The sequence below is a fragment of the Formica exsecta genome, unplaced genomic scaffold (assembly GCF_003651465.1).
Source record: "Formica exsecta isolate Colony F162 unplaced genomic scaffold, ASM365146v1 scaffold245, whole genome shotgun sequence".
Lineage (NCBI taxonomy): Eukaryota > Metazoa > Arthropoda > Insecta > Hymenoptera > Formicidae > Formica > Formica exsecta.
The window spans coordinates 218,865-240,291 of NW_021849727.1; the positions used below are offsets into that span (position 1 = coordinate 218,865).

General features: G+C 32.9%; 6 protein-coding genes and 1 long non-coding RNA gene across 10 annotated transcripts; 4 read left to right on the plus strand and 3 right to left on the minus strand.

Annotated features, from left to right (window-relative positions):
- Window positions 1-264: 264 nt before the first annotated feature.
- Window positions 265-4,619, plus strand: LOC115236140 (aldose 1-epimerase). 4 transcript variants are annotated; one of them, XM_029808388.1, is made up of 7 exons: window positions 265-635; window positions 719-990; window positions 1,513-1,866; window positions 2,718-2,926; window positions 3,108-3,478; window positions 3,796-4,221; window positions 4,471-4,619. In XM_029808388.1, exons 3-7 carry the CDS (start codon window positions 1,817-1,819, stop codon window positions 4,549-4,551), a joined length of 1,137 nt encoding a protein of 378 aa, XP_029664248.1. In that variant the 5' UTR covers window positions 265-635; window positions 719-990; window positions 1,513-1,816; the 3' UTR covers window positions 4,552-4,619. The 4 variants fall into 4 exon arrangements, with proteins under 4 accessions (XP_029664248.1, XP_029664249.1, XP_029664250.1 ...); XM_029808389.1 differs by having other exon boundaries at window positions 726-990; XM_029808390.1 differs by lacking the exon at window positions 1,513-1,866 and having other exon boundaries at window positions 267-635.
- Window positions 4,385-5,379, minus strand: LOC115236141. Its single transcript, XR_003884142.1, has 3 exons — window positions 5,293-5,379; window positions 4,779-5,034; window positions 4,385-4,571 (listed from the first exon to the last, which is right to left on the minus strand). It is a non-coding gene; the product is annotated as an uncharacterized LOC115236141 (long non-coding RNA).
- A 121-nt stretch (window positions 5,380-5,500) lies between these two features.
- Window positions 5,501-6,328, plus strand: LOC115236129 (protein FAM32A-like). The gene is made up of 3 exons (XM_029808362.1): window positions 5,501-5,734; window positions 5,878-6,010; window positions 6,113-6,328. Exons 1-3 carry the CDS (start codon window positions 5,646-5,648, stop codon window positions 6,233-6,235), a joined length of 345 nt encoding a protein of 114 aa, XP_029664222.1. The 5' UTR covers window positions 5,501-5,645; the 3' UTR covers window positions 6,236-6,328.
- Window positions 6,329-6,458: 130 nt separating this feature from the next.
- On the minus strand, window positions 6,459-10,071 carry LOC115236156. Its single transcript, XM_029808414.1, has 9 exons — window positions 9,895-10,071; window positions 9,425-9,688; window positions 9,167-9,324; window positions 8,906-9,053; window positions 8,402-8,828; window positions 8,109-8,263; window positions 7,785-8,024; window positions 7,470-7,702; window positions 6,459-7,374 (listed from the first exon to the last, which is right to left on the minus strand). The coding sequence occupies exons 1-9, from the start codon at window positions 9,944-9,946 to the stop codon at window positions 7,195-7,197; spliced, it is 1,857 nt and encodes a 618-aa protein (XP_029664274.1). The 5' UTR covers window positions 9,947-10,071; the 3' UTR covers window positions 6,459-7,194.
- Window positions 10,072-10,213: 142 nt separating this feature from the next.
- Window positions 10,214-12,856, plus strand: LOC115236146 (dolichyl-diphosphooligosaccharide--protein glycosyltransferase 48 kDa subunit). The gene is made up of 3 exons (XM_029808395.1): window positions 10,214-10,415; window positions 10,988-11,614; window positions 11,847-12,856. The coding sequence occupies exons 1-3, from the start codon at window positions 10,283-10,285 to the stop codon at window positions 12,389-12,391; spliced, it is 1,305 nt and encodes a 434-aa protein (XP_029664255.1). The 5' UTR covers window positions 10,214-10,282; the 3' UTR covers window positions 12,392-12,856.
- Window positions 12,857-13,433: 577 nt separating this feature from the next.
- Window positions 13,434-16,911, plus strand: LOC115236144 (targeting protein for Xklp2 homolog). Its single transcript, XM_029808393.1, has 2 exons — window positions 13,434-13,644; window positions 14,286-16,911. Exon 2 carries the CDS (start codon window positions 14,421-14,423, stop codon window positions 16,761-16,763), a length of 2,343 nt encoding a protein of 780 aa, XP_029664253.1. The 5' UTR covers window positions 13,434-13,644; window positions 14,286-14,420; the 3' UTR covers window positions 16,764-16,911.
- Window positions 16,912-17,018: 107 nt separating this feature from the next.
- On the minus strand, window positions 17,019-20,793 carry LOC115236145 (mitochondrial import inner membrane translocase subunit TIM44). The gene is made up of 7 exons (XM_029808394.1): window positions 20,643-20,793; window positions 19,986-20,138; window positions 19,682-19,927; window positions 19,409-19,613; window positions 19,202-19,344; window positions 18,725-19,088; window positions 17,019-18,638 (listed from the first exon to the last, which is right to left on the minus strand). The coding sequence occupies exons 1-7, from the start codon at window positions 20,643-20,645 to the stop codon at window positions 18,391-18,393; spliced, it is 1,362 nt and encodes a 453-aa protein (XP_029664254.1). The 5' UTR covers window positions 20,646-20,793; the 3' UTR covers window positions 17,019-18,390.
- Window positions 20,794-21,427: the final 634 nt, after the last annotated feature.

The following is a 21,427-nucleotide window of genomic DNA, read 5'->3' on the forward strand; positions in this document are numbered from 1 at the left end:
ATATTATAAATCAAATTATAGCTTTGTAAACAATATATATTTCAGAAGTATAAGTAACTATTTTGATTGAAGTATAATTTATTTTAATCTAAGACATGCATATGTTCTTTTATTGTTGTTGAATTTTTGAACTCGTTTTCTCTTTTTAACGTATATTAATTATATATAAAATCTACTCATGTTTTTCTCTATTAAATATAATATAATTATAAAATGAAGAGAGAATGACACATTGTTTTATAAAAAAATAATATTGATACGACAGATATATATATATATATCCACTTCAAAGACTGAGAATTTATTTCTTAGCGTTGGTAACCCTGAAACCGGAGTTTCGCATTGTCACCGCGCGAGGTCTTCAATATCAGACTACATATTGAAGATTGAAATTTGACCAATCAGGACAAAGAAATTTTAGTCCCTTTTGTCCTGATTAGTCAAATTCCAATCTTTAATCTTCAATTTTCAATGCATAGTCTGATACGATCTTAATACGGCCTTTAATATTTCATAGGATTCTAATTTCATAATTTTACGTTATGGCGAATTCGTCATATTCATCATCCATACAGTCCTTTAGCGAGCCATTAACGAAGGAACAGGAAATGGCGCTTTACAGTAACATAAATATGGTAGAGTTACGCGAAACTTTCGTAAACTTATGTTTATATAAATTACATCTTGCTGAGATATACTTTGCTTGAATCTGTTGCAGAATCTAGAAACCATTCGAAAAGCTACGCATGATATTAACATACAATTTAAAAGCATACAAGAGGAAATGTACGTCACGAACGCCTTGATAAACGCAATTGAAACAAAAGTTGCAACAACAGTGAATGCGGATTAAGACTCTCCAGGGAAATTCTATTCGCAAAAACTAAAACTACAACTACAGTGCAAAAATACATTTCAGGAGTGTGAAAGAAATCGTACATTAAATTCACAACTTTACAAACTATAATAAGAACACAATATTAAATTGAGGTATCTAATGAAAAGGATTTTTTGTAGTAATTGAGAAATTTTATAATTTTGTGGATTCCTTGTGAGAACTAGTCTAGGATAGAAATGTTTGTACTAAAGAAAATTCTTATTTATTACCACAAAAAATGATATTTGAAAAATTTATATTTCCGTAAAAGTAAGCATCTAATGTCAAAAATAAAAGTCTGAAAACTGTATAACTTTTTTTATATATTAATGATATAAATTATAATATAATATCGAATAAAAAATATTAATTTTCTGAATTACCTGTTTATTGTAGTATAACAATGGAATGAATGAGATAGAAAGTAATATTTAGATCACAAATAAAGAAACTGAATAATTTTGATATCACTATTCTCATTATTCTCAAATGTAAATAATTTGATTTACAACAAAAATCTTTATATTTTATATCTTTAATTTTTTACTTTTTTGTCAATTTTCTTTTTCATTATATACACATCATAGTTTGAATAATTCTCTTGGAAATATTAAATGTGACCTTGTATGTACCAGGCAATACATTCTAAGCATTGAGTGACATAAGACTACCGTGCAATATTTTACATATTTGTGAGAACAAAGAAAGATTTTTCACGCGTATAAGCAGTATGGAAAATATTTAAGAAAAACATCTCGCCCGGAATATATATCGCCGATATAAAACGCGCACGGTTTGTTAAAAGTTCGCGTCATTCGCTGTGTATGATAAAATCCGCTAATAAAAATATCTCCATATATATTATACATACATATAACATATCGTTTTATATTCGATTCTTTATACCGATAACGAGATCGTGAAGTTTGTGAATTAACAATGTTTGTACATTCTTTTTCCGTATATCTACTTCTTCCTTTCTGGTTTGGGTAAGAATCACATCTTTTTATATCTTTTCTTCTCCATTTCTTTAAGTAACTTCAATAATTTAAACAGTAATTTTTCTTCGAAATCCTCGATATTTTTTGAAAATTGAAGATTAGTTTCGTATATACAAATCGTTTTTTTAAATCAGTTCTGAAAAATATGAATGCTAAGAAAATAAACAATTTTTCATGTGTTCAAATAAAGTTAAAAAATAAATAATTATTTAGATTACACATAATTAAGAAGGATCGCGTCATATTGTAGTAATACTTTTTCTGAATCGTGCTATACTTATTACATAATGCGTTTATGCGAGTAACGGATTTGCTTTTTCAAGATAAGGGGTCTGTTTTTTATAGCTGAACTGGCTGTATTAGTTCAGAGTTTATTTTTTACTCTCCACATTGGAAAGAGAAAGATAAACTCTAAGCTCTGAACTAGTGCAGCCAATTCTGCTATAAAGAACAGACCCAAGATGAAATATTTTTTAAATATATATCATATGACGTTCTGCGAATGCTTGGACGATACACGATTTGACATAACAGCACGTACTTTTGACGCTACCAATAAGCGTTGGATATTGTAATCTATCTTCGTAATGATAGCGCGGATAACTCATTCTATACATCATTTAAGTGTTCTTAGCGCGCGCAGTACTCGCATTTCAGTTCATCTTCGCGGAACATATCATTAGAAAATCGAATTCGCATTTCACACGTACAAATTGAAGACATCAATAAATGTACGTCGAGACTTCATTCCTGTTTAAAAAAAAAGAAATTTGTGAATGATTTCAATATTCATATTATGTTTTATAAAAATGTGCTATATTAAATTTATCTTTATTCAGAACGATCATGGCTGCGACAGCGCTAAAATCCATCACAATGGTAAAATGGGGTTCTGTGAACGGTCAGGAGATTGAGAAGTACACACTGACAAATAGCAACAACCAAGAAGTCGATGTTGTGACATATGGTGCGACAGTAACCGCCATCCGAACGCCAGATAAAGAGGGTAACATAGCAGACGTCGTACTGGGTTTCGATAACGTCGAAGGTAATCTGATAATGAGAGCAACTTGTTTATAGGAAAGAATATTCGATAAGATATTCGAATGATCAATTCAATTGATCTTATTATATATGACCTGTTCTTTGAAAAAAAATCAAAGAAATGAGTTAAAATTATTCGGAAGACAAAAGTGACAAGTTTGATTAAGCATTATAACATTTTTCAGAATATCAGTCATCGAGTAACCCGTATTTCGGTGCCACCATCGGACGTGTCGCCAATCGTATCGGCAAGGCAACCTTTGTTGTGGATGGTCAGCGTTACCAGGTATCGAGGAATATAGGCGAGAACAGTCTTCATGGCGGAACTCACGGTTGGAGCTCGAAGGTCTGGAATGCCTCGATCGATCATGATCGTGTAATTATGACCTTGATCAGCCCAAATGAAGATGAGGGTTATCCGGGAAGAGTAACGGCATGTGTTACCTTCCGACTGACTGATGATGGAGAGCTGCACATAGATATGACAGCTGAGTCGCCCGAAAAAGCAACGCCGATTAACTTGACAAATCATAGCTACTTCAATCTTGCTGGACATGTATGTAGTACTTATCTCTCTTTATAAAGTATTCATCTCCAGAAAAAACTTCTCCATTGTATTTTCTCTCTATTCAATAAGACTGGAACAAGATAAAAATAGCACTGCAATGCTGCAAACTTGATATATTTTTATGTGTAGTAATAATGTTGGAGAACTTTAATTGTGCTCATTTCTGTGCTCTCTCTTGTGTCATAGAAAAATGCTGAGAGATCAGATTGTAATTATTTCTCGGATACGCGCGATACTTTTCTGTATTATTAATCAATCAATTGGAAAAGGTTACTATTATAATGCTCGTTAATGTTTTTTTTTAGACTACAAATGCGGAGGAATTATATAAACACATATTCACCTTGAATGCAGATCACTGGACTGTAACGGACTCTGAAAGCATTCCGACCGGTGAAATTCGGCCGGTTGAGAACAGCGTGATGGACTTGAGGAATGCGACTGTGCTCGGCGATGTTATTGATAAAGTGCCGGGTGGCGGTTACGATTACAATTTCTGTTTATCAGAACCGCACGATTACAAAAAGAGAGATCTCGTCGCTAAAGTACTGCATCCGGCCTCGGGACGCAGCTTGGAAGTGTACTCGAATCAGCCCGGCGTTCAGTTTTACACATCTAATTTTTTGCCTGAGAGGAACAACACGGGTATTCTCGGCAAGGATGGAGCGCGGTATTTCAAACATGCAGCTTTCTGCTTGGAGACGCAAAATTATCCCGACGCTGTAAATCATGTAGGTTTCTTTCAAGATTAGACTTGTAGAAGCTGATAATTTGTCGTAAAAAAATTGCACCAAGTCTTGTCGCATTACTGTCGCGATCTCATTGCAATATGATATAAACTGTAAATACAAAGTTTTTATCACAGTGATAAAAGTATAAATTGAGAGTCAAATATAAATTTCAATTCAAAACTATAGATTTAATTTACTAGGATCAAGCTGTTTAAGAAGATTACATATTGATTTTATGATTTTTTACAGGAAAACTTCCCAAACAGCATACTGCGACCAGGTGTAAAATACAATCACATTGTTATATATAAATTTGGAGTAAAAGTTTGAGACATTTTGATATCTGTAAACTGAAAAAAAAACAAAACAAATATTAAATAAAAAATCTTATATCATTATCCTTTTGTTAATATAAAAAAAAAATCTCTGTAATATAATTATATTGCTAAATTTGATATTTTGTGTATAATATAAACTAAAAATTTATTTAAACTTTCTGTATTTATTATCTTTTATATCATATATAAATAATTAACAATTTATAATAAAATGTATACCTAATTAGATAATGATGGTGGAAGATTAACTTCTAAAGGATTGTGTTTCTTTATGGTAGCCGAGGAATCTATATTTTGTAGTAATCTTTCCTGCCGTTGTTGCTTAATAGATGGTGTTGGTGGTGTGTAACGGTCAGATATCCATCCCTCCACGTTGTATCCGATGAATCCAATAATACCCACAAAAGGAAGCATAATATATTTACCAAAATGGCCAAAGGATCTCACTATTAAGGGCCACATTTTTTTAACTAAACTGCAATAAAAATAAAATCACTTTATTTATTTTTTAGGCAAAGATGCAAGTCACAATTTACGTATAAAATTAAAAATATATACACATCATGTGTATGTGATGTGTGAATGTACAATATAAATGTTACCATAAGTATCGATTTAAAAATATTTTAATATGAAAATATGTGAGATAATACTATGATAGGAAGAAACGAAATATATATATCAAGTATATAAATATAAGAATAAATATGTATATAAAAATAAGTATACTTACAGAAGTGCAGGTTATGTAAATATCTCACAAACCATCAGCCACTGTAAAACTGTAAACCCACGACCCACGTGAAGTGAACTACCGCCAACTTGTAACGTATAGATGTATGTATAGCATATAGCCAATCGTTTTATATGATGCGCATTCTTACTTTTAGAACCAACGAATCAACGTCGAATGTTGACAAGACGATAACTGAGCGCTTTCTCTGCTGAACGCGGCCATTGCATTATTGGAGGTTGGTTTCACTCAACGTCATTAGATCATTAGAGAAGTGACACAAGACACAAGTAATAAAACGTCAAGGCGTACTTTTGTTGGTTGTTCTGATAACGAATTTTCATCTATTCACGATGCCTGCAACGAAAGATAACGAAGATCCATACGCACACGTTGCAAAGGGAGCCCTGAAATTGAAGAACGACCAAGCAGTGAGCAAAAAGTAAATATTTTCTTTATTTGATGTTTTTTGATTCGGTTAAATGAGGTTAAGTTTATTATGGAATAATGATTTTTTTTCTTTTTTATTAAAACAAGCGATATTCAAAATAATAGCTTATATTAGAAATCGTCCTCTTTCTGTAGGAAGAAGAACAAAGATGGTAAAAAGAAGAAGCTGGTAGAGGTTTCAAAGATCATCGAGGAGGAGAAATCTGAAAAAAGGGAAGTGATACGAACAAAAGCAGAGTTAGCTTTTCAGAAAATGCAAGAAAAGATGGTAAGGCAAACATATATATTTATTATATTAATATCAACAAATAATTCGATTTTAAGAATTCTTAGTGCTGACATTTAATATTGTAATAATTAAAATTTACAGCAAACTGAAAGGATCAAACAAAAAGCCTCCAAGACTCATAAACAACGAGTGGAGGAATTTAATCGACATCTGGATAGCTTAACCGAACACTTTGACATACCTAAAGTGAGCTGGACAAAATAAGTTTCGATGTATCTCTCAATTATTTATATGTATATATGTTATGAATAATTAGTTTTAAATTATGCTAAAAATATAAATATATTACGTTTTATATAATTATAGCATTACATTTGAATTCTTAAATAAACATTAGACTAAGCAATTTTTTTTTATATATCCTTTCTTCTTTTCCTATTTTTTAAGAAACCTTATGTAAAATTTTCTACTATTAAATTTTACTATTTTTAAAATGTCTTAATGTATAACATATGTAATAAAATTGTCAAATGCTTTCTGTTTCATACATAATACATATGAAATAAGAATTATTCAGTTTCAGTTCTTCTTTTTTTTCATCTTATCTGTTTTTGACTTAAATAAGTACATGAATATAGTATAGATAAAAATATATAATTAAAACACATATTGAATGTACATATAAATTTTAAAACATGTATAATTTTGATTCTTTACTTAAAATCCAGAAAATCTCAAACATTCTGTTTCATTTCTCCTTTCGTCAAACAGTAAAAATATTTAAAAAATCCTTTTATAATTTCAAGGATACTATTTTCAACCTCTCCCTGGGTAATAAAAGTACCTAAGCAAATCATCCTACTTGTGATCTTTTCTCTATATCCTGTTCATATATGCATAATAAAATGAATAATGTGTGAACCAGAATGCATTTGTTTTACATCAGAGATTCTTTGAGGACGGACTTCTCTTATACGTTAAAATATCTATATTGTACATCATCTAGTTATGTAAGATTCAGAATAAGGCAGTAGTGTGTTAAAGGCACATATATAATCATAATTACAAAATGGACGGAATATATATAGTGCCAGTGCGAAACAAATCATTATAAGAATTGTTTAAAAACATATATGCAATATTTATCTTAAATATTTATCGCACTACGATCGCGCTTTTTATGAGAATTAATGAACACGTTTGATCCTCAAAGAGAATTATTTTTACATGTTTCTATTATAATATGCTATTACTAATGGTATGATAAATAAGAATAAGAAACGACTTTTTGTATTACCACCGTTTCCGAAATGGAAAACGTTGACAAAGTTTTCTGTTTTCACCCAAGGATTACTTCCGTCATCAAAATACATTGGACATTGATCACGTTCTCGTTCGTATTCCTATTAATTAATGATATGTCGGTAAGTTCTATTTTTTATTTTGAATTTCATTGCGTTCATTTATCATACTCAAGGAGATGTTTCTTCCTTCTTACCTGCAATTCTAGCGCAACTGCAGCACCTTCCGTATAATTTTGACTCGTCACGTCTTGTTTGAGATCACAGAACGGACCAATAGCCTGAGACAAGAGCACTCTATTCAAATCAGCCCTTTGATATACCCAACAACGATATTTGCTAAAAGGATCCAGTTCGTCGTAAGTAACTAGGTATGATTTTAAGTTCTCCTTCCAAAATCCGATGCATTTCATCACATAATCGGGATCACCTGTAAAAATAGTGTGATATTATAAATATGTGAATAGAATTATATATGTATTGGCTGTATATAAAATATTAATAAAACTTACTGTAAATGTCAACTGGTTTTCCCAAGTGATCTACAGATAAACAATACGTCTCATCAATGGCGATTTCCTTTTGATCGGTAGTGCAAACCGAAAAATCGGAAATATTTTGTTTGCAATATATATTTGGACGTGGAGATTTAGTGACGCCGCCTAGAATCCTCGTCTCAAAAAGAACATCACCTTTTTGATGGAACTGAAATTTTCCGGCTATCGGACAGCGTACCGGAACGGGATTTCTTGCTAACAAAGTTATATAAGAAATAATATAGTACAATCAACTATTGAAAAAACAAAGACAAATTTATTTATTTATATTGTAATTACCTAAAAATAGATCATATTTCCAATTTTCTTTATTGGGAAATTGGACCCAAGAACACACCGTATGAAAATCATCTTTTATCACAGCCAATCCACGTCGATATCTAATAATATTATGATGTCGTCGTACAAAATCGAAACAAACATAGTCCTTTTGGCTGAAAATGCATTCAATGAATATATAAATATAAAGATTTGTATATCTTTATAAAATATGTGTAAGAATACTTTTAAACTTGTTAAATTTTATACAAATATATAAAAATATTTCTTTGTGAAAGATTTGACAAACATACCATCCATCAACAGTCAATCTTGCCATCATTACTCTCGAGTCCCTTTGTTCACGACAAACATAAATCGTCCGTCGATAACGTCCTTCGTCTGGATACCAAGTCTCAATAATATGCGTTTCGTTAATGAAGATATCTGCGTCAATATTAGCGGTGTTGATCCAATTACCAGACATATCCTCGGGCAAACGGCAACCCGGTTCGACTATCTCGGACTTAACTGGAGTAATTCGCAAACGTTCGGGACTTTTCTCGACAGTTTTAAGAGTATTACACTCCGCAGTAATCGATACACCGATATACAAATCATCGTCGCGATTCTTTAAAAAACATCTGTATTTCTCGTCTTTTCGAGATTCTTTTGTATTCGCTACTGCGAAGAAGTGATTCTTATCCACAAACCAATCACCCAAGCAACTGTATTCTACCACTGAAATGAGACAATATCAATATTTTTCTTGTTATAAAAAATCTCAAAATATAGATATTTTTTGTAAATTTTATTACATCCATCAAAGGTTCCTTTCATTCCAGGACATCTCTTGTAAGTAATATTAAATTTCTGATTGGTTATAAGAAATTGAGTTCCTGCAGTCTGACAAGATTTTATTTGCGCATCTGGATTATTACACTCTCCAGTAAATCTAAATCGATTCTGAAATAATAAATATAGAGAGATTACATATGACTAATGAAACTACTATTAATGATATTAATTAATAAAACAATATAAAATATGATTATCTTTGTGCAATATTATTATCTTACTTGATAAGCAAACTGCCAAACTCCTTCCAAAGAAGACCTGCAATTTACAGGCACATAATTCTCAGAGAACAACGTTACGAGTTGCTGGTTTGCGTTTAAACCTTTGCAAACATTATCCACAGTAGGTTCGACACCATTGGGTAAGTTTACACAACTCACTGTAACAAGAATAAATAAACATATTTATAAATTATGTTTTATACATTATTTTTACGTATAATAATTTGTTGCATTAGTATAAATCGACTCATCACTTGCCTTCAAGTTTTTCCAGGACATTTACTGTTCTGACAACAAGTTTCACACAATGATAACAGCTGTCGTACATAGCCGGAGTATTAGCGTCACGAAATACAAATGTATAATTAACATGATATTCTTCCATCATATTTACACATATACCCCGATTAGTCATACTGTTGCCATTTATTTCTGTTAAGGTATTCCTGCCATTTTCCCACGAAAACCAAGATCCTCTGATGACCAGTGGAATTTGGCAGCCTCCTGCATTCTGAGCTGTAACTGTCAAATTTTATATTTTTATTTTTATTTAAAATATATGACGTAAATATAAGAAAACAGAATGTAAATATAATATTATAAAACCCCACGGATATTAAATTTTAGAGCCTAATAAACAAAAAAATCAAAATTTCTACATTATTTTTCATGCTAGCATATTATAATGAATATATATTTTGTATTTTAAAGAAATTGGATAAACTTACCATGCCATATGAGGCATGTTACGAGCAGGAAAACGCAAGACCAACGTTTCATTATATTAGATCATTTAAAGAAATAAAAATTGCGTAAAAAATTCGATAATGATGTGAGATGATAATATAATAACTGAGAAATTTGAGGCGAATCTAAAACACACGCCCAAACTCATTAGGGGTGATTTCGATGATACCATCTATATACATGACACATTCCTTCAGACGCTATCACATCGTCGATATCCTAAAATTCCTGTGTTTTGCAGGGGGAAATAAATAACTAGCTAAAGTCCCTAGAAAAAGTTTACGATGTTTTTACGAACACGCCACTTCCGAATGAGCCAACGTGTCTCATGTCATGGCCAAGAAGAAGTACTGTCACAAGTAGTGTACGATGAGGCTCGTAAATAGGTTATTTTGTCTGCTCTTCGTGTTTGCCAGCGCAAATGCTGGTGGCCCGACCCTCGTCTTGTTGGACAATCTCGCAATTAAGGAAACACATTCGATATTTTTCAAAACATTACAGGGTATCCATACATTATCATCTTTTTTTTCTCTAATCGTTACAAATATTTGACCGCTAGCGGCTTTCCTTGATAGCCGGTTTTCGCAATTTTCCGAGCATTATACGGCGTCGTATTCAGTATTAATACTTTTGAAATATCAGCTGCGTCTCTGTAAACATTGAGATAGATAATTAAAAACAAATCTTTTGTATATTTCAATCTCTTGTTCAAATTTAATAACCATGTTGGAACATACAGTATTGATGTTACTTATTAAGAGACTCTTACATTATTTATCATAAAATTTTGTGATAATGTATATTATATAACATCTTTAAATTTTTAGTTTTTTTAGAGCCAACAAGCAAATATTTATTGCAAAATATTTTATTGGTCTTAATCATTTTTGCAACAGTTTTTAAATATATTATCTAGTCACAACGTATAAATACATTATTTATGTATTTTATCAATTATTAACTTAGTACATGCTAACAAATTTTGTTTTTATTCTCATTCTTGTTAAAAATTAATTAAACAAATATAGTTGATTGAATATGTGCTACATAATATATTTTGGAATTATGTTACAGACAGTGGCTATGTATTGACTTTCAAATCAGCTGACGATGCAAATCTACAGCTCTCCAAGTATGGCGAATATTTATACGAACACTTAATAATATTTGCACCCACAGTTGAAGAGTTTGGTGGTGCTTTGAGTGTGGAAGCGATAACAGAATTCATCGATGGTGGTGGAAATGTTCTGATTGCTGGCTCCTCGCAATCTGGTGTTGCTTTGCATGAATTAGCCTCAGAATGTGGCTTGGAAATAGATGAGGAGGGTTCGTCTGTGATTGATCATATGAATTACGATGTTTCCGATAACGGTCAACACACCACTATAGTAGCAGACCCAGCTAATCTGATAGATGCTCAGATCATTGTCGGAAGCAAAGACATCCCTCCGTTACTCTATCAAGGAACTGGATTGATTGCGGATTCGGATAATCCTTTAATTTTACGCCTCTTATCGGCATCTACCTCGGCATATACTTATAATCCAGACCAAGTAATCAAAGAGTACCCACATGGTGTTGGTAAAAACACTTTGTTGATAGCGGCTCTACAGGCAAGGAATAATGCCCGAATTTTGTTCTCGGGTTCGATATTTTTCTTTAGCGATGAAGCATTCACTAGCCCTGTTCAAAAGGGACAAGGTAAGGAAAATAATAATGAAGTAGTTAAATTCTTTGCACTCTCCTTTTTTAGCAAAAGTTTAACAGGAGATTATCAGTGCAACTGTTTATATAATATTATCAACATTTGTTATTTAATATTTTGAAATTATTCAAAACGAAGGTTTTATCTATTAAAACTTTCAATCTTTTTAATATATCTTTGATGTTTTTATAAATTAAATGTTCTTAAACTATTGCCAATTGTTTACAGGTGGGCAGAGATACGAGAAATCTGGTAATCAGATAGTAGCAAAGGCTATGGCACAGTGGGTATTTAAAGAGAATGGCGTCATACGCGTGTCATCCGTTCACCATCACCGAGTTGGTGAATCGCAACCGCCGGCCGCGTATACAATCATGGATGACGTGGTATATTCAATCGACGTCGAACGACTGTCGGGCGGCAAATGGGTGCCCTACGAGACGAACGATCTGCAGCTGGAATTCGTGCGGATCGATCCGTTCGTGCGTATGACCATGAAGCCGGTAGGAAACGGCCGTTACGAAGGCAGATTCAAGATCCCCGATGTATACGGGGTGTACCAGTTCAAAGTAGATTACAAGCGCGTTGGATTGACGCATCTTTACAGCACCACTCAAGTGTCTGTGCGTCCGCTGCAACATACGCAATACGAACGCTTTATACCGAGTGCGTTCCCGTATTATATAAGTGCGTTTTCCATGATGGGCGGCGTGTTTCTATTTTCTCTCGTGTTTCTTCACTACAAAGATGAGACGAAATCCAAGTCTGAATAATTTGAATGTCTCGATATTCGTATATTGTCATCATTTGTCTCTTCGATATTTGTTTTGAAAAAACATAATATCACTTTTTTTTTTTTAACGTGATACATTCAAAGATAAATTCAAGAAAGTGAAAAATTTCATTTTTAAAACCGATAGATGATTACTCTTTACACTTTGGAGTACATTGTATTGTACTGAATTCAATATCGACATTCTTTTTCAATACAGTACTGAGTGGATAGCGTAATATTGTATCGAAAGAATTACATTTCAACACGTTAAGATTTTACAATGCTTATAAAAAAACTAGCTATTTTGAAACAACATTTCCAAGCATTTACGTTTATTCCCGATATTTTTTTAAAGAATAAAGCACTGTTTCCATGTACATAAAACGCATTGCAATAGATATTTTATATGTAATACCAAGAGTTCATAATAACAGAAACAAATAAACGTTATCCAATCACTTAATTATGTGTATAATAAAATTAATTTATAATTGGATTATTTAGTATATTTAATATTTAAAATTTTTTTTTTCTCTATGTATAATTTATGATTTATCTTTTAATCTCGTCAATCAAATTGATTGATTATTAAACATAGAAAATATTTCCGATAAATCCATTGTAAATTTGTTACGTATTTTATAGAAGGGATATATTTAGAGATTTTCAGAACTAAATGTTTCTCCATGAAAATTTCGTGTTCAGGAACCAATCGAACAAATTTACGTAAATGGCGGGCTTTTCGCGCATGCGTTATGTGGTGACAGTAACAGGTGATAGTAAGTAAATTAAATAAGTTTGTTTTAATATATATATTGATTTATAATATTCTAAAATATATTTGTGAATAAACATCTGGATAATGTTTAGAAACAATTAAAAAGAGAGGCTAAACAATATCTCTGTTTTTATTCGAACTTCACATTCCACTAGGACTATTTTTGACGCGCATGCGTGAGAAAATCGATCCCCTCCTCTCCACTGGTTAGCAACACCGCAGCCAATCCGAAAAAACCACCGAAAGATTCAAACTTTAACGTATAGTCGTATAACGTATAGAACAATTCCATCGTGGACTGATCATTCTCTGGCACATTTCATTTTATTCTGCATGATTTCTTAATCAACCGAGAAATCGAATATATAATTTTAAGATATACGACACAATAAGAAGAGAAGAAATTAGGAACAGCACGACATTCGTGCTTTGATGAATAGTTTCGGACGTGAGACGTTAATGTATAATTGAATGTAAGTACATTGCGCATCCTGGTCTTCTATCTTAATTTTGCAATAATAACATCGGATCTTGTATACATAATCTTGTTTAAATGGTGATTTATAATGACAGAAATGGGTTTCTGCATTATCTGCACAAAAACACTGATAGATAATTGTTTTCTTACTATGAAAGTATTAATAGTATTTCTCACTTTTATTATCTATAGGGTAAGATAAAAAATACATTGCATTATTATATGAATTTTTCCAATTTGTCACCTTTGTTTTGAATATTTCTTTTATTATGAATCCTTCGAATCACATACATAATATTAGCGATAAATTGAAACAATTTTTGTTGTCAAATAAAGGAATGGCGTTAGCTGCCATTTACCTTGAGAAGTGTAAATATTGTTAATATATCTTAATAGTTATATTAATAATATTTTATTTATATTTGCTTATTAAATTATCATTCTCTATTAATAGCTTAAGAATGATTGAGATACACACAAAAGTGGATAATAACTTGGAAAAGAAAGAAAAAGATTTTAAAAACTTTGTTTATTTTACTCTTTCTTTTATACTAGATCCTCTATTTTTAAAATATTTTACATATAAAATTACAAAATGTATGAGAGATATTGAAATTTTGAATTTTTATATTTCAGATTGTCGTTAACAGCACTGTTATTTAGATGAAATATTTCATATGTTTTAATGTACTACAGTGATCCTTTTACTTTTATGACTTGATATCAGTATACTTTTCGGTAATATCATATTTTACATATCTCATTGACATAATGGCAGACTATTGTAATATACGCGCACCACAATGGATAGATTTTACTCAAAACTGCAGTCCTGTACAGATACAGGATTTCTTTGAAAAGGAGCATACAGTACATGAACGTATAGAAGAATCCTGTAACTCTACTGTTGAAAATATGGAAAATGCTCAACATACATCTCAGGTAGACGTCTTATGTGTTAATGCAAAGGCGCAAGCAGACTTGGATATTATAAGAAGTACTCCTGTCAAAGTGATTTCTCCAAAATATCGTAATAATAAGGAGACAGCAATAGCAGAAGTAACTTACGATCAGGTGTTCAACGATGCAATGAGAAAACTGGAGCTCTGCAAAAAGATGCCTAAAACTCGAGATGTACTAAATAAATCCATCCAAGAGCCTAAAATTTTCAAGACTCCAAGCATGCCTAAAATTACTAAATCGTCCAGATCTGTTGGATGTGTATTGAACAAAAACAATCAATCTAATCAAGATTCTGCAGGAAGACCTACAAAAATTAATAAAACATCAAGTAATTATATGAAGAAGATGTTGGTTAAACAATCCCTGTTTGAGCAAGATAAAGATTCTGCAGAGAACGATACTTTCAAGACATCCAATCCAGTAGATGATTCTACAAATAAGAAGGCTAAACAATGTCATGAGGAAGACAATGAAGAATGTAAGGAAGAAGATAATAATAAAGAACATAACGAAAAAGATAATAAGGAACATAACGAAAAAGATAATACTAAGGAACATAACAAAGAAGATAATAAGAAACATAACGAAGAAGATAATAAGAAGTTGCAAGATGGACAAGTAGTATCCACTAACGACAATGAAGAAGACAAGAAAGCAGGGAACAGTCAGGACGATGTAGATGCGAAAGGTAATCGAATGCAGTCTATTAAGCAAGTCGCAGTTCTCACCTGGCAAAATCATAGACGAAGCATGCACAAACGTAAAACGTCGGTCAACAAGCAATACATCGGATTAGCGGAAGCGGTGTCGCGCTTCCAAAACGAGACACCCAAGCGCTTTCGCACCAAAAGCAACAAGGACAATACAATTAGCCCATCCTTTTACGTGTCCAAATTGACGCAAAACCGTTTAAAACCGACAATACCAATCTCGCCAGCGCTTGTATCGAAGAATAGGACTCGTCCTGTTACTGTGTTGAGTCAGGAGGAACGCGAAAAACTGGAAATGGAGGAAATGAAAAAGCATCGAATAAAGGCTAATCCGATACCGTCTAATGTATTGCGAGGTCCGCGTGCGACGACGAAAGTTAACGGCGCCGCGAGGAAGCCGATGGTAATTGCAAATACCTCTTCCGCAATACAGCCTGACGAAAAGACCAAAAGCTCATTTCAGTCCAAAAGTGATAAGGCGCCGTCCGGTCTGAAGAACACGATTACGAATGTGGTGGTAACCGATTCCGAGGGCATCATCGTACAACACGAAGAAATGGCGTTTTTTGGTGTACCCAAGAATACCACGAAGAATGTTACGCGTATCGTGCCGTTTAGTTTTGAGGCGCGCAACAAGGATATGCAAATGAAGAAGGAACAGCGATTGAAGAATTTGCAGGAGGCCAGCAAAACCAAGGCGGAGTTTCATGCTAGGCCGGCGCCGAATTTTTCGAAGTCGTCGACGTCGTCGAGTTCCACGAAGCCGTCGACGCCGTCGGCCAAGCAGCAACAGAACGCGAAAAAGCTGGTCCTGCCGTCTTCGTTCAGTTTCAAAGAACGAGATAGAAAATTGTCGGAGAAGAAGGAGCAGTTGGTGAAGCAGGTACTCGAGGAAAGCAAGCGGTCGCGCGTGTTTCGCGCGAATCCCGCACCGGTTTTCAAACCCGTGATGGTACGCGGTACATCCAAGGAGCATCTTTCTGTAAAAAACAAGAGCATGAAAACAGAAAGCGAGCATAACGCGGAATACAAGTGCGAGAATCAAGAAAATAAGGAACCGAATGGGATTGATTCTTACATAACAGAAGGCGAAAATATGCAGACGACGGAAAAGAGCTCTGCTTGCAACGATGATAAGCAAAAAGTACCATTGAAAGCCCTTCCACTGGAATTGAACACTGATAAACGGGCAAAAGAACGACGCGCATTTGACGAGAAGCTGAAGCGGAAGGAAATGGAGGAGGAAACGAAGCGTCAGGAACAAGAGAGGAAGCAAATGGAGCACGAAAAACAGTTAAAGGCGGAGCTGCGTAAACTGGCGGAAATCAAGGCCAGACCAATGCCGAAATATAAACTGCCGATTATCGCTAAAGCGACGAAACAGCTGACCAATCCGCAGAGTCCTGCGTTTGCAAGTAAACTCAGATCTAAACAGGTATAAAAACATGATATTAATTATAATATTTTTTCCCCTTTCAAATTCACATATGATATTTTACTCACTGTGTATATTTATACAAAGGATAAAAAATTACAACGCAAATGTAGTATTATAAAGAGTATAAATAAAATTGTACTTTAGGTTTTTATCATCATGTATCATTTTTTTTTATAATATTACTTTATATAATCTTCACCTGCAATAAGTCGTGGATTTTTATCTCTTAAATAGAAAAATAATACTATGCTCGCTGTGTTCACACTGGGTATCATTTTATTCCATTTCAATTCCAATCGATCTGAGCTCTGTAAACTTGTATATAGCTTTTAAAAAATGATCAACAGTTCTTTTAACAATTTCTCACTGTACATTACAATCTTAAATATCAGCTTGTACATATATACATATAATGTATATATGTATGAATGTGTGTGTATATATATATATATATATATATATACACATATACACACACACACACATACACATATACAAAAAGCTTTATTAACAAATGTTTAGTATCTGAATATATTTTCATACCTGATATATCTATATATTCCATTGCATCCATTCGTGTACTACAGATTTATATCATATTTAAAATAAAATGGAAAAGAGAAATGATTTCATCTCTCAAAATCTTTAGCTAATATATAAGTTTTTCTGATGCCAAATTGATCAATTCCATTTTTTGTAAAATTCCTCATTTTAATATACAAGAATACATGATTAGTACTCGGGTATTAAAATTAAGAAGTTTACAAAATATGGTGTTGGTCAATATGATTTCCGAGAGGCTCATATCTGCAATTGTTCTTTTGCATTATTGATTTAAGCATTAAAAAGATAAGTTTTAGTAATTTTCTCTAGCAATAAAATATATAACTCATCTTTATCAAGAAAGGATCAAGGCATGGTTTATCATTGCCAACTATATGATTGACAAGCTTTGATTTAAATATCTATTACATATGACTATAGAGCAAGTTGCAAACAAGATCCGCTTCTGAATATAATTTGAAAGTTAATATTTATGAATCTGCAATATATAAATTTTTTATATTGTATTGTTTAACATTATATAATGAAGGTTATGTACAAACAGAGAAGCGGGCGCGAAAATTTCTATATGTTAAATATGTAATGCTAATCAGTAAAAACGCAATCGAATAATTATCGCTAAACACTTGTTCTGTTACGCATACGATAAATAGTCATTATCTTAAAAATGGACTACTTTTAAATAATAAAAAATTAGCACAATCGCGGATCGTATTGAACGATGCGTGTCATTTCGCGGTGCATTTACAAATATATCATTTTGAAAGCAATAACTCAACAAAATGCGTACGTACTTACATTATGCAAAATTAAAATTTACACACGTCGCATTTCTAGAATCTTGTACACATAAATAAACATTCTGATTTATAAGAAATACGTTGCGCTCTATATAGATTGGCTAGATCGGTGAGATCGCTTAATGCGATCGCTAAGGAATTCCTACCGCGTTTAATCACTCATTTCAATGCGAATGATAGCAACAATGTACAAGAACGATATACATTATACGACGATTCCATTTGGTCGGGGTAAATTTTTCGAATAATTCACATGCTCGCGTGCACTATACTAACTGTTCCGAACTGGTGGCACTAAGGTCAAGCAAACGCCACGCGGCCTTGGAATTGAGTTCCGTTCGATCACGACACATTACCCAGATATAATTGACGCGCATCACTTTCTGTGGATCTCCCTCAATCACCTCGTTTTTCGAGTTTCTCACGCACATGATTTGTTGAGATTGGAAACTAATGATTAAAACTGGTCCCTGTTCCATCATCTTGCCCATCATTAGATCCACATTGTCGATATCTACGATTAATTGATATTCCTCTTTTACTGCTCTCGTATAATTATACAGCTTATAAATAATGAGTTATGAATTTACAAATGCATACCTAAAATTTTACTATCTGAATAATGTCCTAGTTTCTTCACTTCCTTATGTGGCTGTGCAATTATATTATAAGGCCCTTCGTGACACCAATCCTTCAGAATTTCGAGGTCGCCCCTGACCATTGCTTCGAGAATATTCGGAATGAAATCAGTCTCGCAATCCTTCAAAAACTGAGTTTTACTAAAATTAGGATCCAGGTTACAGATCTCTGTCAGGGTCTCTGATAGCTCGGTTTTTTGAAACAATCCGCCTATAATGTCCGAAACTTTATCCGTAAGCAATTTGGAAGCACGTAATACAGCATTATCTGATTCGTCGTATTTCATCTTCCAGTCCATTACCTTATTTACGTATGGATTAGTATCCTTTAAAAGAATATTTAATGGAATTAAAGAAAAGTATTTTTTAAATTAAAATTTGTCACATTATCTATTTGCACATTGCATTAAATTTTTACAAGACACTGTACAATAAATACCTTAAATTTTTGCCAGGCATTGGAAAACATAAAATCTTTATGTATCTCTACACCAGTCGATTTCTGATCAGGCATAATTTCTCTAGGTTCTATCGACACTTCATTCCTCTTTCGTAGCTTTTTAGGTGGAACGTAAACTTTGCCTGTATCAAGGAAAAATGAAATTTAATCCTGTTTTCTATTCTCTGTCTATTCAAATTTATCTACCTAGAATTCCATGTTGGTCAAGTTCATTTCGTACGGCTTCTGCGGTGTGCGATATCGTTTGAAATGCACCCGTTTTACCAAGTGCTTGGCTCTTTTCAGAAATCGTCTCTGCTGCATCTTTGGCAGATTTCGTAATCTCTTCGCCTAACTGGCCAGCGCGTTTGCCCAATTCAGTCTTACTTGCCTCTTCGATAACTTCTTGCACCTTTTGAATGTAAACTTGTAGAATTGTATAACACTATCACTGTATACAAGTCGATTGTGTATATATACCTTCTCTTTAAATGTATCTAGCCTTTCCTTAATAGCTTCTGAACCCTTGTTAGCTTCAGATTCAACAGCATGGAATTTTTGTCGCGCTGTGCGCAATGCTTCTGATTGTTCCAATTTCTGAGCCTCCTCTCTAAATTTCTTTAAAGATTCCTTCATTTCCTTGTTCTTTTGCATTTCCTGTTTGATATTTTCGATGAACTGAGACAAGAAACTTGGCCGCCGTGCCGGATTCGAATATAGTCGAATCTGCAAAAGTATTTTTGTTAATTGTCAACATCATTCACTCTTACAGCAAGAAACTTACCCGCTGCATTTGAACATTGAGCATTTCCAGCGATGTCGATTGAAGCGTACATAACGATAAACGTTCTCTCGAGCCATTTCTCAAGTTTCTCGTTGATTGTACCGATCTTGTAGCTCCTTTTAAACTTGCTCTACAAGATGCAATATTCTGAAACTATTGCAACATCAGTTACAATTTTTATTCTCAACAATGATCATTGTTTGTGCAACTTTATTGATAATCGAATACTCGTGAGTTTTTTGCTTTATTATCGTTTAAATATTATGCAAGAATCGTGCTATAAATTAAATAATAACAGTTTCTAAATTAAATAATAATAATGCGCATCGTTCAAGTGTACGTCATTATTAATACAATTTATCAAATAGGCAAGTAGACGAAATCATTGATACGTTTTTCCAATTATAGTAAATTCTGTAAGATACCGTAAATTATTTTAATTATTGCATAAAAAATACTCGCGGTCGCACAAGTAAACTTTGCGAACGAAAACTTTTAAAGAAATATAACCTTTATGTCAACGGAAAAAACACCGGTATTTTTGTAAATAAGGTTATGAATTTACGCGTGATTGTCAAATAATGCAGACGCAGCGTTTAGACGACAAGATCATGTTTTCGAGTGACACCGGTTTAGTTAGCAATTCAATTTATTTACCATTTTACGAAAGATTTATCTGTATCGCTTGCGAAAAGTCCTCGTGAATGCGCCGAATGCTGACGAAATCGTTCAATCACGTTGCCATCTATGATTAAATATGATGAACTAGTCGCGTCTTGAAGCTCAAAGGTTAGGAAATAGGTTAGGTTGTTTGTGTATATATATATATATATATTATCTTTTTTAAAAGGAACATTTGTATTTTAACAAAAGTTGATGAAGTCCGTGTACGACATGCGCTACATTTGACGTTGAAATACTTGGAAAAGTAATTTATAATTAAATTTTATAAATAAATGTTTAAATTCAGTTTCTCCGCCTCTCTCGTTATCCAATGATAGCGCAGTCGATAAAAAAATACAACTAGAGAGAAAACAACTAAACGCTTATAGCTAATGGATTGTACCAGATTGTACTACAACAATATAGCTTTCGATTCGTGGATTTCTATGTTAGGGTAATATTTCATTGGTTGTTCTCATATCGACAGCTAATGCTCCGTTTGTTATATTTTATGTCTATGAACGAACTTTCTTAAAATGCGAAAGAACGACGTTACAAAACCAAACTAATATGCATTTAAAGATAAGGAAAACGTCAAACGATTCGATGTAGCGATATTATAGATTAAAATTGACAGGTAAGAACGTAGAAAAGACTGGAGCGAGAACGAAAAAAGGAGACATTATGTTTATTTATTTATTTATTTATTTATTTATTTATTTTATTTATTTTTTTTTTGTTACGAGACGCTCGCGCGCGAATTGCGAATCAGCGATAGA

Excerpts from the sequence above, each read along its gene's own strand:
- LOC115236140 (XM_029808388.1), top strand. The coding sequence starts at position 1,817 with ATGTTTGTACATTCTTTTTCCGTATATCTACTTCTTCCTTTCTGGTTT. Across the intron at positions 2,927-3,107 it reads GGGTTTCGATAACGTCGAAG|AATATCAGTCATCGAGTAAC; the intron begins GTAATCTGATAA and ends AACATTTTTCAG. Across the intron at positions 4,222-4,470 it reads ATCCCGACGCTGTAAATCAT|GAAAACTTCCCAAACAGCAT; the intron begins GTAGGTTTCTTT and ends GATTTTTTACAG.
- LOC115236129 (XM_029808362.1), top strand. The coding sequence starts at position 5,646 with ATGCCTGCAACGAAAGATAACGAAGATCCATACGCACACGTTGCAAAG. Across the intron at positions 5,735-5,877 it reads GACCAAGCAGTGAGCAAAAA|GAAGAAGAACAAAGATGGTA; the intron begins GTAAATATTTTC and ends CTCTTTCTGTAG. Across the intron at positions 6,011-6,112 it reads AGAAAATGCAAGAAAAGATG|CAAACTGAAAGGATCAAACA; the intron begins GTAAGGCAAACA and ends TAAAATTTACAG.
- LOC115236156 (XM_029808414.1), bottom strand. The coding sequence starts at position 9,946 with ATGAAACGTTGGTCTTGCGTTTTCCTGCTCGTAACATGCCTCATATGG. Across the intron at positions 9,689-9,894 it reads AACATGCCTCATATGGCATG|TTACAGCTCAGAATGCAGGA; the intron begins GTAAGTTTATCC and ends AAAATTTGACAG. Across the intron at positions 7,375-7,469 it reads CAGTTGCGCTAGAATTGCAG|GAATACGAACGAGAACGTGA; the intron begins GTAAGAAGGAAG and ends ATTAATTAATAG.
- LOC115236146 (XM_029808395.1), top strand. The coding sequence starts at position 10,283 with ATGAGGCTCGTAAATAGGTTATTTTGTCTGCTCTTCGTGTTTGCCAGC. Across the intron at positions 10,416-10,987 it reads ATTTTTCAAAACATTACAGG|ACAGTGGCTATGTATTGACT; the intron begins GTATCCATACAT and ends ATTATGTTACAG. Across the intron at positions 11,615-11,846 it reads CCCTGTTCAAAAGGGACAAG|GTGGGCAGAGATACGAGAAA; the intron begins GTAAGGAAAATA and ends AATTGTTTACAG.
- LOC115236144 (XM_029808393.1), top strand. The coding sequence starts at position 14,421 with ATGGCAGACTATTGTAATATACGCGCACCACAATGGATAGATTTTACT.
- LOC115236145 (XM_029808394.1), bottom strand. Across the intron at positions 19,928-19,985 it reads TCAATGTTCAAATGCAGCGG|ATTCGACTATATTCGAATCC; the intron begins GTAAGTTTCTTG and ends ATACTTTTGCAG. Across the intron at positions 19,614-19,681 it reads TAGATACATTTAAAGAGAAG|GTGCAAGAAGTTATCGAAGA; the intron begins GTATATATACAC and ends TACATTCAAAAG.